This window comes from Ceratotherium simum, chromosome 1 (assembly GCF_057802395.1).
Source record: "Ceratotherium simum simum isolate JZ-2026a chromosome 1, ASM5780239v1, whole genome shotgun sequence".
NCBI lineage: Eukaryota > Metazoa > Chordata > Mammalia > Perissodactyla > Rhinocerotidae > Ceratotherium > Ceratotherium simum.
The window spans coordinates 85,402,410-85,418,768 of NC_141900.1; the positions used below are offsets into that span (position 1 = coordinate 85,402,410).

The 16,359-nt window shown below is 41.8% G+C and overlaps 1 protein-coding gene across 2 annotated transcripts in view; it reads right to left on the bottom strand.

Annotated features, from left to right (window-relative positions):
* TNPO3 (transportin 3) overlaps positions 1-15,640 on the bottom strand; it is a 94,684-nt gene extending 79,044 nt beyond the window's left edge. The window contains exon 1 of one of the 2 annotated variants that reach the window (XM_087430485.1): positions 15,178-15,640. In XM_087430485.1, the coding sequence (XP_087286611.1) occupies positions 15,178-15,297 (120 nt within the window). In that variant the 5' untranslated portion in view covers positions 15,298-15,640. The remainder of the gene's footprint in view (positions 1-15,177) is intronic. The other variant, XM_004418700.3, reaches the window with a different exon arrangement.
* Positions 15,641-16,359: the final 719 nt, after the last annotated feature.

Genomic DNA, 16,359 nt, shown 5'->3' on the forward strand with positions numbered 1-16,359 from the left:
ATAAAGGATGGGCAAAGATGTTAGCCCAGGGCCAATCTTCCTCAACAAAAAGAGGAGGATTGGCATCAGATGATAGCTCAGCGCTAATCTTCCTCACACACACACAAAAAAATTCAGCTAAAATTATTAACAAATTGATAAATGCTGAGTGTGGGCTAGTAAAACCCCTGGGACTCATAGACACAAGAGGAGTTCACAACCACCTACAGGCTCTTCTCCACAGACCTCCACCAGATACTCAGGAGAAAGATTAGGGGTAGGGCAGGAGACCAGAGAACCTCCTTTGGTGGTACAGTCCTGGGAGGAGCACCCTCATCTGCAGAAAAGGCACAAAGAGCTCTGACTGGACCCTTCTCCCCTACTAAACAAAAGCCTTAAGTCACATGGAAGGGGCAGCAAATCATACCACCACCAAGACACAGCTTAACACCCATTGCTGTTGCAGTGAGGGTAAAAGAAAAAAACCTCTACTCCTAGAGGATAGGGCATAAATCAGTCCTGAGCCCATCATACTAGACTAATACCACCATATGTCTCCTACCACTGAAGGAAGGGCAAAAAAATTTATCCTGCACAAGACCCACCAGATGCAAGGCAGAGTACGAATGTCACGGGGAGGACAGGATCAGAGAAATACCCACCAATGAGAATAGGGGACACTGGAACTGCTCAAGATTAGAGTTCAAGGGCAACAGAGAATTTTCCTGTCCTCTACACCCCTAAACAAACAAACAAATACTAAATACATCATACTCAAACTCCTGAAAGCCAGAGATAAAGAAAAAATATTGGAGGCAGGAATCATTGGACCTTACTACCAAGGTATCCTTGACTCTGTAACAGCTCAGTTATAGAACTTTATATGGTAATTACTTTGTTCATCTTTTCTAATAGATTGTAAGCTCTTCAAAAGTAAAGAACAACCTTAGTAATTATCTCTGAAACTCTCAAAATCGTTTGGCCATAAGAGGCACTTAAATAAAGTATATATTAAATTATTAAATATCAAGCAAAATGACAAGATACCATAATCTCATAAGTCTATAATACCTCTTTGTTTTCCCAAACATGAAGCCCATCCTTTTACTAGGTAGCTGAGATACTTACTTGATTGGGAGTCACCTATAAGACCAGAATCCAAAATGTTTAGAAAGAGAAAGGGCAACAGAAAACAAGCATATCAGGGCCGGCCCGGTGGCATAGCAGTTAAGTGCGCAAGCTCCACTTTGGCGGCCCGGGGTTCACAGGTTCGGATCCCAGGCATGCACCGACGCACCGCTTGTCAAACCATGATGTGGCGGCGTCCCATATAAAGTAGAGGAAGATGAGCACAGATGTTAGCCCAGGGCAAATCTTCCTCAGCAAAAAGAGGAGGATTGGCAACAGACGTTAGCTCAGGGCTAATCTTCTTCACAAAAAAAAGAAAGAAAAGAAAAAGAAAACAAAGGCCCTGAGAGGGCCGGCCCCGTGGCTTCGCGGTTAAGTGCGCGCGCTCCACTGCTGGCGGCCGGGGTTCGGATCCTGGGCGCACACCCACGCGCTCTCCGGCCATGCTGAGGCCGCGTCCCACGTACAGCAACTAGAAGGATGTGCATCTATGACATACAACTATCTACTGGGGCTTTGGGGGAAAAAATAAATAAATAAAACAAAGGCCCTGAGGGGATGACACATTTTTCATTCAGAGTCCTCATCTGCAGAACTTCACTTGCCTTGCCCAGAGTATTGGTTTTGTTTTGCTTTAATTATACACTTTGTTTTAGCAATGAGAAGAAGCTCAATATTCTCCTAGCTAAAATCTGAAGATTTAAAAATTTCAATGAAAGGAATCTTAAAATCTCCCCAAAATGGAAGTCTTTTCTGGAATGAACTTGCTTTAAAATATCATCTGGGGCCGCCCGGTGGCGCAAGTGGTTAAGTGCGCACGCTCCGTTGCAGCGGCCCGGGGTTCACTGGTTCGGATCCTGGGCGTGCACAGATGCCCCGCTTGGCAAGCCATGCTGTGGCAGCGTCCCAAATAAAGTGGAGGAAGATGGGCACGGATGTTAGCCCAGGGCCAGTCTTCCTCAGCAAAAAAAGAGGAGGATTGGCAGACGTTAGCACAGGGCTGATCTTCCTCACAAAAAATAAATAAATAAATAAAATAAAATATCATCAGTATTTCTGAAACAGGAAAAAAGGAGAACAGCACTTAGGCACAGGCAACTAAACCAAATATAAAACTTGCATGTTCTTTTTTTTTTTTTAAAGATTTTATTTATTTTATTTTTTTTCCCCCCAAAGCCCCAGTGGATAGTTGTGTGTCGTAGCTGCACATCCTTCTAGTTGCTGCATGTGGGACTCGGCCTCAGGATGAACGGAGAAGTGGTGCCCCGATGCGCACCCGGGATCCGAACCCGGGCCGCCAGCATCGCAGCGCGCACACTTAACCATCAAGCCACAGGGCCGGCCCTAAAACTTGCATGTTCTAATGCTCATTATTATTTAGTTTTTTATTTTTTAACTAAACTAAAATATAGATGGCAACTATATGAATTTCCTAAGACAATTCTGTGAGAAATTGGTCTTAGAAAAATTCCCAAATTGCTCCTCGTACAAATTTATCAAGTAGAACCAAAGTGAAAGAGCTGTCTTCTCATTTCAAGCATCCTTATTTATGTTGATGCTGCCTCACCCACTGGTCAAATGCATCTCTCTTTTCAAATATTTGTCTTTTGGAATAAGAACAAAATACAAGAGTGACCTCTAAAGAAACCTGGCAAACTTGACTACCACAAGCTACTAAGTAAACCGTCAATGAAAAATCACCCGGGATGATACTGCCAAGACTATATATTAAGGGGTCATAATTTATCGCTTTATTTTGAATTCCAGGAGGGTTTAAGAATTGTTGGCATCCAAAAACAATCTTGCTTTGGTCACAGAATCATAAAGGAAATGCAACTAAATCCTGACACCCTAGACACTACAGTACATTGCTCACTGTTCTTCCCCTCTGCTAAGCAGCAGAAAGAAGGATGGAAGAGAAGAAAGGTAGTAAGGAAGGAAGGAAGAGAAGGAAGGAAAAGGGATTCTTTACAAGGAGAGAATAAAGCACTTACACTTCATAGGACTCTCTAGCCACAGATGCCAGGTGCTACCCACTGAAATCCAGGCTTGGACTAAGCTCCACATTTCTGAAAGGACCATCTCAACCGAAGCCTGGGGCTCAGAGTCAGCAGGAGGAAGCTGCAGCTCCCACTAGCAGCACATTTCAAAGAGGCTGCAACAAGAGAACATTTTCCATTTAAGCATCTAATTCCAATCTTCCATTCACAAAGCAGTAGCAGAACAGGCCTTTATATCAGACTTTTCAAAAGATATTTCCATGACTATGTGATGAATATGAAGCAGGCTATGGCCCAGCAATCTTTTCACTAACATGCTCTAAGTCTTTCATTATACTTCACAGCAGATCCTAAAGTACTTGCCCCCTTTTTTCTTTAATGGCGCATTATTGCTCCAAGACTCACTTCTATACCAACAGTTCTAAACCTGCCGAATCAACCAAAATCACTGAGCAGGCCCTCAACAATGCAAGCACACACCCAGAAAGGAGCCTAAGGATTCATTAGCTGCCAAGAATTAGAAGCGGATTAGGGCTGCTAGTTAATCCTACACAAAAACTCCCCAAATTAAGCAGAATTACTTAAAACACTTCACTGAGGACGGACGAACTCTGGCAAATAGAAAATGAGGTTCTGGAAACACAAATATTTCAATGAGATTTGAAAAGTAACATAAAAGTGTCAGGTTGCTGTACTTTTTAAAGCATTTCAACTAGTGAATAATATATTTATTAAATAAAGACTTTCAAAGATTTATAGTGTATTAGAGGGAGGGGGAAACTAGGTCAGAGCACAGAGTAAAAAGAACTTCCAAAAAAAAAAGATCAAATGTAACGTTTTAGACACATGACCTGTAACAAAGGGGTATAGAGCTAGAAAATCAGAATCTCCCAAATCAAGAAAAAATCATTTTCATGAGACAGGTAAAGAAAGAAAAAGTCTAATTTACCTGAAACAGAGAAAGTAATTAAGTCAGTCAACTATCTTCAGTTTCTGTATCTAATCCTTTATAGAACTTTACAAATTTAGGACAAATTGCTAGATTTCTCACAAGTTACTTTCCGATGGTTTTCTTAGACAGCAAGGAGAGAAAATGGTTTGAAGGGATACTGAGAAAAATATAAGCTATGGGGCTCAAAAGATGACCATCACTACCTAAAAATGATATGTTTCAAAATAACTTGTTTTGCAAGATGGCCTGAAATACAGAAACTATGATGAAATGAAACCTAGCTAATACCTCACCAAAGCAGTGATGAGTCAACAACTCCCACCTCCAAAAGCAGAGTGTACACAAAAAATAATTATAAAGCCCTTTGCAAGCTCCAAGACCCATAGAATACCCCTGTATGCATAAATAACTTTTTTCTAAAAGCAAAAAAGCTCATTTACAGAGACAAGTTCAGCCAACTTATATTTTCACAGCCATCTCCATAATAAGCGAATAGATAATTACAAGAGAGATATTATTACCCTTACAGCAGGGAAGAGATTTCTGGCTAAAAATAATTCTTTAAGACACTGTAAGCTATTCAAATTCCAGGAGAAATACTCAAAACACTCTTCAAGTCAACTTTGGACTGTAGTGCCCATATGCATTGTTCTATCTTGATCTCAACAAAAGGGATCAATAAGACCAAGCAATAGCACTGCACACTGTGGTCTCCTCAGTTTCTGATGAAATCTCAGTGTTTCTGGGACAAGCGTTTTCAAGCAATCCTATGACCTCTGTCAAATTAATTTTGGCTCAAATCTGTAGCTGTCAGTCACGCATAATACGGTACTGAGAAATCTTGTCAAAACTTTTTCACGACAAGCGCAAAGAATCCCTATCCAAATTAAAAACTCTCAGTCACCTATGCATGTGATTAACCCCAAGAATGGCCCTGAAAAAAGATAAATAAATTTGGATCCATAAAATCAACTTGGGTTGGGAGTGACTAAAGCATGCATTCCTTGGTAATCACTTCACTGTGGGCCTTACTAATTATACTAGGCAGCCCTGCTTTTAAAGAAGAAAATGCCAAGCTTGAAACCATTTCATTTGAAGCAAAGGGGTAGCCTATGTAAGGGCTTCCTGAAAGCCAAAAATATAGAAAACGTATTTCCTTTAATCACTGGTCTCTATTCCCGCCTATCTGAGCAAGTTTTATAACTATTCATATAAACCAGAATGATGAAATTATCAGACTTATTAAGCAGATGTTAATACCATGCTGAAGATTCAAGTTTTCAATCTTATAGAAATGTGAGATGTCTAGCTTAAAGTACTGTAAAAAATGCATTACTGTGTTAGAAAACTCTGAATGCTTACGTAAAAACAAGCATATTTTCAAGTCTCGTTCTAAGTATATTCTTCTGCTTTGGAGCTCTCTATTTAAAAGGTGTTACACTATGGCTGAGACAGAAAATACAACAAGGAAATAATGAATACAGAGAAAAACTTAAAAGAATTGTGCTTGGGTTTGAGAAAAAGTAAGTAAAAACCATAATGTAAACTCTGTTAACAGAAAATTTCATACCCCCATCCCTCCCCCCAAAAAACACGTTTCATAATATTTTCATTTGGGGAGCTCTACCAGAAAGAAGAAAATTAAGTCAGTACTTTTAAGGAGATCTGCCTGCCAAACACTACAAAATTATGCCCTTTAGCAGTACTGTGAACTTCTAATAAAGAGAAACAAAGCTTCTCTCTGGGGCTTCACCTGTACAGCAGTAAAACACTCTGGTAATATTTCAGTACCAGGGTATAAATTAGAGAAATACAGTAGAAGTAATCTGAGCAATCTCAACTTCCTATGAATTAAATTTGTTTTTATGTTCAACGGAGCTTAAAATTCTATAAAATCTGGAAAACAGTATGGCAGTTCCCCAAAAAAACAAACACAGAATTACCATACGATCCAGCAATTCCCCTTCTGGATATATACTCAAAAAAATTGAAAGCAGCGACTCCAACAGATATTCTTACACCCGTGCTCATAACATCATTCACAACAGCCAAAAGGTAGAAGCAACCCAAATGTTCATCGAGAGATGAATGCACAAACAAAATGTGGTACATACGTTACTATTCAGCCTTAAAAAGGGATGAAATTCTGACACATAATACACCATGGATGAACCCTGTGCTAAGTGAAATAAGCCAGTTACAAAAGGACAAATACCATTTGATTCCACTCATATGAGGTACCTAGAGTAGTCAAATTCATAGAGACAGAAAGCAGAATGGTGGTTGCTAGGGGCTCGGGGGATGGATAAATGTGGAATTAACTGTGTTTAATGAGTATAGAGTTTCAGTTTTACAAGATTAAAAAAGTTCTGGAGGTGGATGGTAGTGATGGTTGCACAACAATGTGAACGTACTTAAAGCCACTGAACTGTCCACTTACAAACAGTTAAAATGGTAAATTTTATGTTATGTATATTTTCCTTTTAAAAAAAGGTGAAATTCTGACACATGCTACAACACGGATGAACCTTGAAGAAATTATGCTAAGTGAAATAAGCTGGACACAAAAGGACAACTACTTGTCCTTATATAAGTAGAATCATAAGTATGATTCTACTTATATAAGGGACCTGGAATAGTCAAATTCAGAGACAAAAAGTAGAAGAGTGGTTGCCAGGGGCTGGAGAAAGGAGAGAATAGAGAGTTATTGTTTAATAAGTACAGAATTTTAGTATGGGAAGATGAAAAAGTTCTAGAGATGGGTAGTGGTGATGGATGCACAACAACATGAATGTAGTTAATGCCACTAAACTGTACACCTAAAAATAGTTAAAACAGTTCAATTTTATGTTATGAATATTTTACCACAATAAAAAAAAATCTATAAAATCTATTTTGCATTTCCATCATAAACATCAGTGCAATCAACTTGAAAGAATGTTGAAGAAATATCTGGAAGGCTTTGAAAGAAAACTGTGTTACAATTAGAAAATGTAGCAGTGACCTGATCATTTTATATCCTGAATCAAACCATCAACTCTGGTCCAAGGCCTGGGAAGACAAGAAATAAACTAATCCAAATCCAGATGAATGCCACCAGGTAATAGACTACCATGCCAACAGAAATACCATCACAAACTCTCATTCGTAGGCTTCAATACACCAAAGTCATAAAATGTCTGTATTTGCACTGTCCAAGACTTGGAAGGTGACAGTGCAACTAAATAATTTAATTAATTTAAATTTAAATAGCCACAACAGCCATCTGGCTATTGACTATCATATTAGAGACAAAGCCAGACTGGTAAACTCTTGCAAGAAAAGGTCTTTGGTTTTTATCATTTACTTACATACTCCCAGTCTCCAGCAATGCAAGGCATACAGTATTCCTATGTTCTTTTTTTTGTTTTTTTGCTCCTTTTCTCCCCAAAGCCCCAATAGATAGTTGTATGTCATAGTTGCACATCCCTCTAGTTGCTGTATGTGGCACGCAGCCTCAGCATGGCCGGACAAGAGGTACCTCAGTGCGCGCCCAGGATCCGAACCCGGGCCGCCAGTAACAGAGGGCGCGCACTTAACCACTAAGCCACGGGGCCAGCCCCTATGTTCATTGAACTAAACTGATCCACAGTAGTTGTACAGGAACATTTTCTATTTTCTAGAAGGTTTTCTTTTCAAAAGTATGTTATGTTTTAAGGGTCACTTGACCGGAGGACGAGGGCATAAGCATTAAAAAATGCCTAGATTTTCAGATAAATGAAATCAATTACTGCAACTGCTAGAGAAAAAACAAAGACTCTAGGGGCCAGCCCGGTGGCGCAGCAGTTAAGTGCACGCGCTCTGCCGCGCTCGCCCGGGGTTTGCAGGTTTGGATCCCAGGCGCGCACCGACACACGACTTGCTAAGCCATGCTGTGGCGGCGTCCCATTTAAAGTGGAGGAGGATGGGCACAGATGTTGGCCCAGGGCCAGTCTTGCTCAAGAAAAAAGGGGAGGATTGGCATCAGATGTTAGCTCAGGGCTAGTCCTCCTCACCAAAAAAAAAAACTCTAGCTTTTAGAACTAAGCTAAAGAATCAAGAAATTCCAAAGAGCAAAATTACTAGGAAAGAAGTTTGAAGCCAATACTCCATGACTCATGATCTTCCTGGTATAATATTTAGAAGAAAAATTCTGGGGCCAGCCTGGTGGCATAGCAGTTAAGTGCACGTGTTCCACTTCAGCAGCCCCCGGTTCGCCAATTCCGATCATGGGCACAGACCTACTCAACGCTCATCAAGCCATAGTGAGGCAGCATCCCACATGGAAGAAGTAGAAGGACCTACAACTATATACTGGGGCTTTGGGGATAAAAAAGAAAAAGAGGAAGATTGGCAACAGATGTTAGTTCAGGGCCAATCTTCCTCAAAAAAAAAAAAAAGAAAGAAAGAAAAATTCCCAAGGATATGTGATAAACCAAACGTGACAATGCCAACTTTGTCAATCAAAGCATGATTTGATTTCACTTGATTTATGCTTCTTACGCTTTTCATCACTCCTTTTCAGTGTCCAGATTGAACTATAAAACTTTTGAGGTAACCTCTAACCCACAGACTCTCTCTGTAAAAGTAGTCTCCTCCTTATCACCTAAATTACAAAATTAGAACATATTAGTAGCATAACTCATTAGCCCTAGAAAGAGATGGTCTTTCCTTCCATTGCTTTCTAGATTGTCTACTAATTTTGGCTACTGGAGGTGGACAAAGGAAACTACCAAGTGTTCAGGGCCGGCCCTGCGGCTTGGCGGTTAAGTGCGAGCCTTCCACTACTGGCGGCCGGGTTCGGATCCTGGGCGCGCACCGACCACCGCTTCTCCGGCCATGCTGAGGCCGCATCCCACATACAGCAACTAGAAGGATGTGCAACTATGACATACAACTATCTACTGGGGCTTTGGGGGAAAAAAAAGGAGGAGGATTAGCAATAGATGTTAGCTCAGAGCCGGTCTTCCTCAGCAAAAAGAGGAGGATTAGCATGGATGTTAGCTCAGGGCTGATCTTCCTCACAAAAAAAAAAGACAAAAAAAAAAAAGTGTTCAGAACAGTCCACTATTAGATAGGCTTCCTTTAAGATCTGTCTCAAAATAATTTTCTTTCTTTTAAAATACTTCAAAGAGGGCCGGCCCTCTGGCTTAGCGGTTAAGTCCACGCGCTCCGCCGCTGGCGGCCTGGGTTCGGATCCCGGGCGCACACCGACGCACTGCTTCTCCGGCCATGCTGAGGCCGCATCCCACATACAGCAACTAGAGGGATGTGCAGCTATGACATACAACTATCTAGTGGGGCTTTGGGGGGAAAAATAAATAAATAAAATCTTTAAAAAAATAAATAAATAAAATAAAATACTTCAAAGAGATCAGTCATATCTGCCTATTACATAAAACAAAATCATGGCTGTAGACTGTTTCCAAGAATTTTGGTGGAAAAAAAGTTTAGAGTAACGAATATAGATTTTTCAGAAAATGGCTGTTTTATACAAATATTAGAGAAAGAGAAAAAATGCTAACTCCTAGTATCAGCTAAACCATATCCAAATTACACCTTTATACTAAATCTGTAGTCATTAGGGTCATTATAACTATACTAAATGACTCTAAGATGAGTAAAGCATGGGGAGAGAGAAGTAAGAATAGTTTTTCAAAACGTGTATTCTTCAAAGTGGTTTTGAAACAAATCAAGCAAATTCTGTTCCTTACCAATTTCAAATTGAAAATTAAAACACGATACTTGTTACTACACCAAAACACTTCTGGTTAAAAGTGTCACTTAGGGACTACTTCGAGAAAGACTTACTGAGCCAAGAAATTCATCTCCCCTTCTGTACCCAAGTCTTTCAAAGTATAAAAAGAGGGCAATATAAACTCATCTCATAAAGATGGTTTTTTTTAAAAAAAAAAAAAGGATGGAAAGACTGAAAACAGAGCATCATAGGAGGCTGAAGAATACTGCCTATTTTCAATTACCCATGGATATGGTAGAGAGAAGCGGCAAAAATAAATGAAATTCATAGAAAGACAAATTTGAGTTATCTAACTATCCCTTTGAAGGTGCCTAAAAGCAGCTATTCATTCAACAAACATTTTTAAGAACCTGTGTGCCAGGCATCTTGATTCTTTCTTAACAACCACGGTTTATCCTTCAACTATGGGATTCAGATTACATAAACAAATAAACGGATCCTATAGCCTAGTGGGGGAGTCAAAACAAATTTTCAAAAAGGTAAAAAAAAAATGATAAATGCAATTAAATAAAGTGCTCTAGGTTTGTAGCAGGGGCAGAAATGGCTTTCAGTTGAAGGGAATCATCCAAGGGGAAGGAATTTAGGCTGGACTTTGAAAAGATGTTTCTTCATTTGAAGACAGGATTGGGAAACAGTAACAGTAAAAGCACAGAAGAAAGAAAGAATCAAAGAGGGGCCGGCCTGGTGGTGCAAGCGGTTAAGTATGCGCGGTTAAGTATGCGCGCTCCGCTGCGGCCGCCCGGGGTTTGCCGGTTTGGATCCCGGGCGAGCACCGACGCAACGCTTGGCAAGCCATGCTGTGGCGGCGTCCCATATAAAGTGCAGGAAGATGGGCACAGATGTTAGCCCAGGGCCAGTCTTCCTCAGCAAAAAGAGGAGGATTAGCATGGATGCTAGCTCAGGGCTGATATTCCTCACAAAAAAAAAAAGAATCAAAGAAATCACAAAATTGGACAAAGGTAGCAACCCCTTCACCCAAAAAACCATTTGCTTACTATGGGAAATACTACAGCTGTTTGAATGCTGATTGGAAGGAACTAGTAAACAGAGTCTGAAGATGCAAGTGAGACAGAGGATAACCAAAAGATTCGAGGTTCCTGAGAAGTCAGAAAATGAGATGCAGAGCACCTAGATCTGACAAGAGGAGAAGCAGGTGGATACATCCATACTGAAGTTTTACCAAATGAGACATGAAGGGTTGATGGTATATTTAAGACAGTGACTAGAATGATAGATCTTGGAATCCAAACTGGATAAAGAGAGAAGTAAAGACAAGACCTACGAAAGAAAAAGTAGGGGCCAGTCAACGGAATGAGGTTTTGTCGAAATTCAAGAACAAATGCCGGGACTTCTGTTTAATGTGATTGAACTAACTGAAAACATCTGTTTGCCCTCAGGTCCCTTCCAACAATCCACTAAAATCAGAGTAAAGAGATTTAAAAAGGGGGGTGGGGGAACCACAAGGACAAAGGGATGGCAACATGAGTGATATTAACAAAACCGTGGAAACTAGAAAGCTAATGGATGAGTGTTAACTGTCAGCAGGTCTGAGAAAGCTGAAATTTGCTTGGGGGCAGGGAGGGAGGATGGGATGAGAATGTGGAACCCACGGGCAAACTGATTCATGTTGCAAAACCCCAACTAAAGCTCAGGAATTAGAAGTACCAGGTATATCTGAAGGCAGATACGGAACAGAAAACAAAGGGGTGGGTTTAAAATCTGTATAAGCACTTAGACTCCTAGATTTTCTCCCAGACGCTGAGGGGCCAGGCTACTGTCCTCTCACCATCACAGAAGACTCATGGTTTACTCTGGAAAGATTGAAGTAGAGGGACTCAGGACTCTTGGACAACAGACTCACCTAAGGACAGGAATATCATATGGAAAATAGGACATTAAATTAAAGCCTACATACTTAGTGATGAGATCCATCCCCCAGCTCATTCTCCTACCCGCCATCCACAGCCTAGTTTAAACCGCCAGGCAGAAGACGGGAGGACTTCTCTCACGGTTAAAGTGCTCCAAAAAGAAAAACCAACAGAACCACAATGAGACAGAAGGTGTATAAGATTCCGTTCTCAATGATATCTACCAAATGAGGGAGTAATCCAAGAAAAGATCATAGGATCCAGGATTCAGCACATCCAAAACAAGACGTGAAGGGAATTCCCTAGTTAAACAGAGATCCCAGGACAATAACTGCAACAGATCTGCAGAACAACCAGGCCAGATTGGAGCAGGGAGATGGAGGGCTCTCGGGAGAAGTTTCCTTCCACCACAAAAGGGAACAGATTACCAGTCTGAACATACTAAAAGGATATTTACACTTACTGACATAGAGTTTGGGATGATTTACTGTTGATATGTAGATAATTATGCAAATGTGAAAAAAAGAAAAAGGTAATGACTACCACCAGAAAAAAAAGTTGCACAAAAAAGGAAATATTACCATGGTATATATGCTACATGGTTCACAATGTGTATTATGATATAACTATGTTAGAGAGATGGGGTGAGAGAAGTAGAGGGAGCCTAAAACCTCATCTTTCATAGGAGGAAGTCTATATATAACTGCTCTTTTCCATCCTAGGCCTTGTAAAACTATTTCCATTCTGTAACTTTTTTTTAAAGTTTGGTTTAAAATTTTTTAATTTTAAAAATAAAATTTTTTAACTTTATCATCAGCCATGATGGCCTAGCAGTTAAAGTTCGGCACACTCCACTTTGGCGGCTTCAGTTCCTGGGGGTGGAACCACACCACCCATCTGTCAGTAGCCATGCTATGGCAGTGGTTCACATAGAAGAACCAGAAGGACTTACAACTAGAATATACAACTATATACTGGGGCTTTGGGGAGGGGAAAAAAAAAAGAGGAAGATTGGCAACAGATGTTGGCTCAGGACGTATCTTTCCCAGCAAAAAAAAAAAAAATTAAAATTATATAAGATTTCAAAAAAATAAAAACAATTATATGAGGTTACTTGAGACTGAGCCAGCAAACTGGAAGAAAAGTGTGTTGTGATCAGAGCAGAATGTCTGAGTTAGTGATTTTAGGGGCTAGCGACTTTTTAATAATGACAAGATCCAGGGTTTGACTGTGTGACTAGGCGGCTGAGAAAAAGAAGTAAAGGAATTAAGAGGTCAAAGTGCCGGCTGAATTATCAATCCAGATGCTGCAGTTGCCTAAAAATGATGATGTGTGACTGTGCTGGATATTTTCCAGGTCCACTTTTCCACCCTTCTCTACCATGTTTTCTGCCCCAGTGCGCCTAACTGTATGGACTATATCAACAGGTTCTTATGTCCCCTAGCTGCTGGTTGGGTTTGCTCAGTGGGGAATCCCAGCAGGAGGTTAGGAGAATAAGGTCAGGATATTTATTCCTCCAGCTCCCTCCCTGCAAAGTCACCTCATGCTGGCTGTATCCCTTCAACCAAAAACTACCACTCATCTCAAGGCAGCCAAGTCCATACTTCTCTTGAGAGTTTGAGTAACCACTCCCTCCCCTATCCCTTCCAGCTTAGGGACATTAACACTTAGGTTACAGGTTCCTACACTATCTTTTGTGGTACCAGATTATACCCGCATCTTTATAAATAGTACCTTTATAAAGTAAACCCTCCTCAAATTATCCTATTTCCAGTGAGCCATCTGTTCCTGATGGGACCCTGACTGTAAACAGTGAGATGATGATGATGATATAAGGTTGTAACAGAGAGTAGTGAAAAGTAAGAAGAGAAAGGTGACTACAATTTACGTAATAATTACTAACATATTTTGAGTTCTAGGTTCCAAGAACTTTGTTAAGCTTTTTATAGGTATTAATTCAATTAATCATCACATATATCCTATGTGGCAAGCAGAGATTTTTGTCTGGTTCATTTTCACATGCCAACTCCTAGGAGTTGCTGGTACCTGGTAAGCACTCAAATACTAATTTAAAATACACATAACAGGGCAGGCCCTGTGGCTTAGCCGTTAAGTGCGTGCACTCCGCTACTGGCGGCCCGGGGTTCGGATCCCGGGCGCGCACCAACACACCGCTTTATCCGGCCATGCTGAGGCCGAGTCCCACGTACAGCAACTAGAAGGATGTGCAACTATGACATACAACTATCTACTGGGGCGGGGTGGGGGGAAGGAGGAGGATTGGCAATAGATGTTAGCTCAGAGCTGGTCTTCCTCAGCAAAAAGAGGAGGATTAGCATGGATGTTAGCTCAGGGCTGATCTTCTTCACAACATAAAATAAAATACACATAACAATAAGCAGGTATAATAGGGAAGAGCTGATTTTTGCTAAGTGTAATTATCAAAGTTGCACATTTTTAAATATTTATTATGCACTTGCAGCCTAGGGGCTGATTTAAAAGGGCAGAGCACCTTTAAGTACCAGTTATAAGTTTAAATGAAAACATGAAAGGAGAGGGGGCAAATAAAAAAATATGCTTGTGAGTATAAAATGCAAAAATGAAAGAAGGTGAAGTCAGCAAGATCACCAAGTATACATACTTACAAAGAATTAAAGCACAGGAAACGTGAGTATAAAAATCAGAGGAGGAAGCATAAGACAAGTGAATCAACGAATGCAGAAATACAATAGGTATAATAGGTCTCATTTAAACCCCTCACTAGATGCTCACACGGCTGTATGGAATAACCAAGGCAGCTATGATACCTATATCTTACAAAGAACCTAAAAGTCAGGGTAAAGACAAAGTTAGAGAACCAATAAGCAGCAAAATGAGAACTGCAAAGATTTTCTGAAACCAGTATTGATATTTTTTCTTTATATTATGTTGCACTCCAAAACACGGGGGAAATTCACATGTTTAAGAATCTAGAACTCTGAGACGTTTCGAGAATGATGTACTCAAACTAGAGTGAAAATCAGCAAGGAACAGTGAAGTGTTGGGCTACATCCGGCAAGGAATTGCCAGACGCAACACCTGGACACCGAGGGGAGACACATAAAGCATCCTTAAGTGGAAGATGGAGAGAGACTGGGATTGGATTCGATTGAAGGAAGACAAAACAGAAAAGCAGGGCCTAAGAAGCAAGTAGCAAGAGTAAAACTTAACAGGGGACCAGACCCATGCCACAAACGAGAAGAGAACCTACAAATCAGATTTTACGGGGTGGGGAAAGGGCCAGTTCGCGACCGACCAGCTGCGACTAGTTTCCGAAAAGCGGCGTAGATGTAGCTTGGCAGCCCCACCCCGCGGCAGCAGCTCCTCCCCAAGGAGTACCTCACGAGGCCAACCGCCCGGCTCAGGCTCGAGCTCGAGGCTAGGTCCCACCCGCCCTTGCCCCGCGGCGCAGAGCGGCCTCTCTGGGCCCCTCACCGAACGCTGCAGCTCCCCAAGCCAAAACGAGGCGCGCTCCTTTCCGCTGGGATCTGGGTCGTGGTAAAGCGCCTGCACTGCCTGGTACACGAGCTGCAGTGTCGGCTTTGCCCCTTCCATGGTGGTGGCGGTGGTGGCGGCAGCGACGGCGCTTGCTCTTCTCCCGAGGTTTCTCCAGTTGCCCCGCCTTCGCGCTTCCTCACTGTGTTGGCCACGGCCGCTCCCTGACTGGCGCCATCTCCTCTTTGGCCGTTACCACGGCAGAGGGGTTCCCCGTGGAAGTTGCCCCCTCGGAAACAGAGGTGAGATCGTATTCAGGTTCCTGGCCTTTTTTCCGATCCTCCCACTAAACTCGAGACTTCTCAGTCCAGACGGCGGTGCTCCCCTCTTCACCCGCTGACCTGCCCTCAGAAATCTGCCCCGGGACGACACAAACCACGCAGCGTACCTCAGCCGCGTTGACCCGGACCGGAAGCGGCAACACGGATACCTTTGGCACACTTCCGCCTGGTGCAATGCAAACGGCCTCCTTCGCGGCACGCCTCTTCTTGTCTCCCCGCCCCCTCCCGGAAGTGTCCCTGCCAGGCCAGGAACCGGTAAGGAGGAGTTCGATGTAGTTTTCTCAGTGTCTTGCGTCCGACTGGAGCTTTAGGACCGACTTGGATCCCATAACTGAGCAGCACTCCCCTCCTTGGCAATGGATCCTGGGTCTTTCCTCCGTTTCCGATTTCTCCGTCCCTCTCCAGAGAATCCTTTGTGACCCCCCTGGACGAGGCCCGTCAATTCAACCATCCGTGGAGTGTCCACTGTACTGAAAATCCAAAGGTGACTTAAGACAGGGTTTCTATGCTGACTCCAGCGGAGGAGACAGACACGTAATCAAATAGTGTACAAACCTGAGATATGTGCCGCATTGAAATAAATCCAAAATGCCTGGAATCCCTGTTCAGCCTCCGCCTTTTCCACTAAATTCTTACACCCAAACGGTATTTTATTCTGTTGCTCGGGCCACTCTGAACTCCAGAGTATTTGCATACATCTTTAGGGTCATTCTCACTTTGAATTGTATTTTTGTGTATGCTTTTCTTTCCGAATCAAAAATCAATGGTCTAACAGTTCTCAATTCACAAAAGAAAATAGAAATCTTGGAATCTGTACTAAGGAGAAATTTGAGACAAAAGG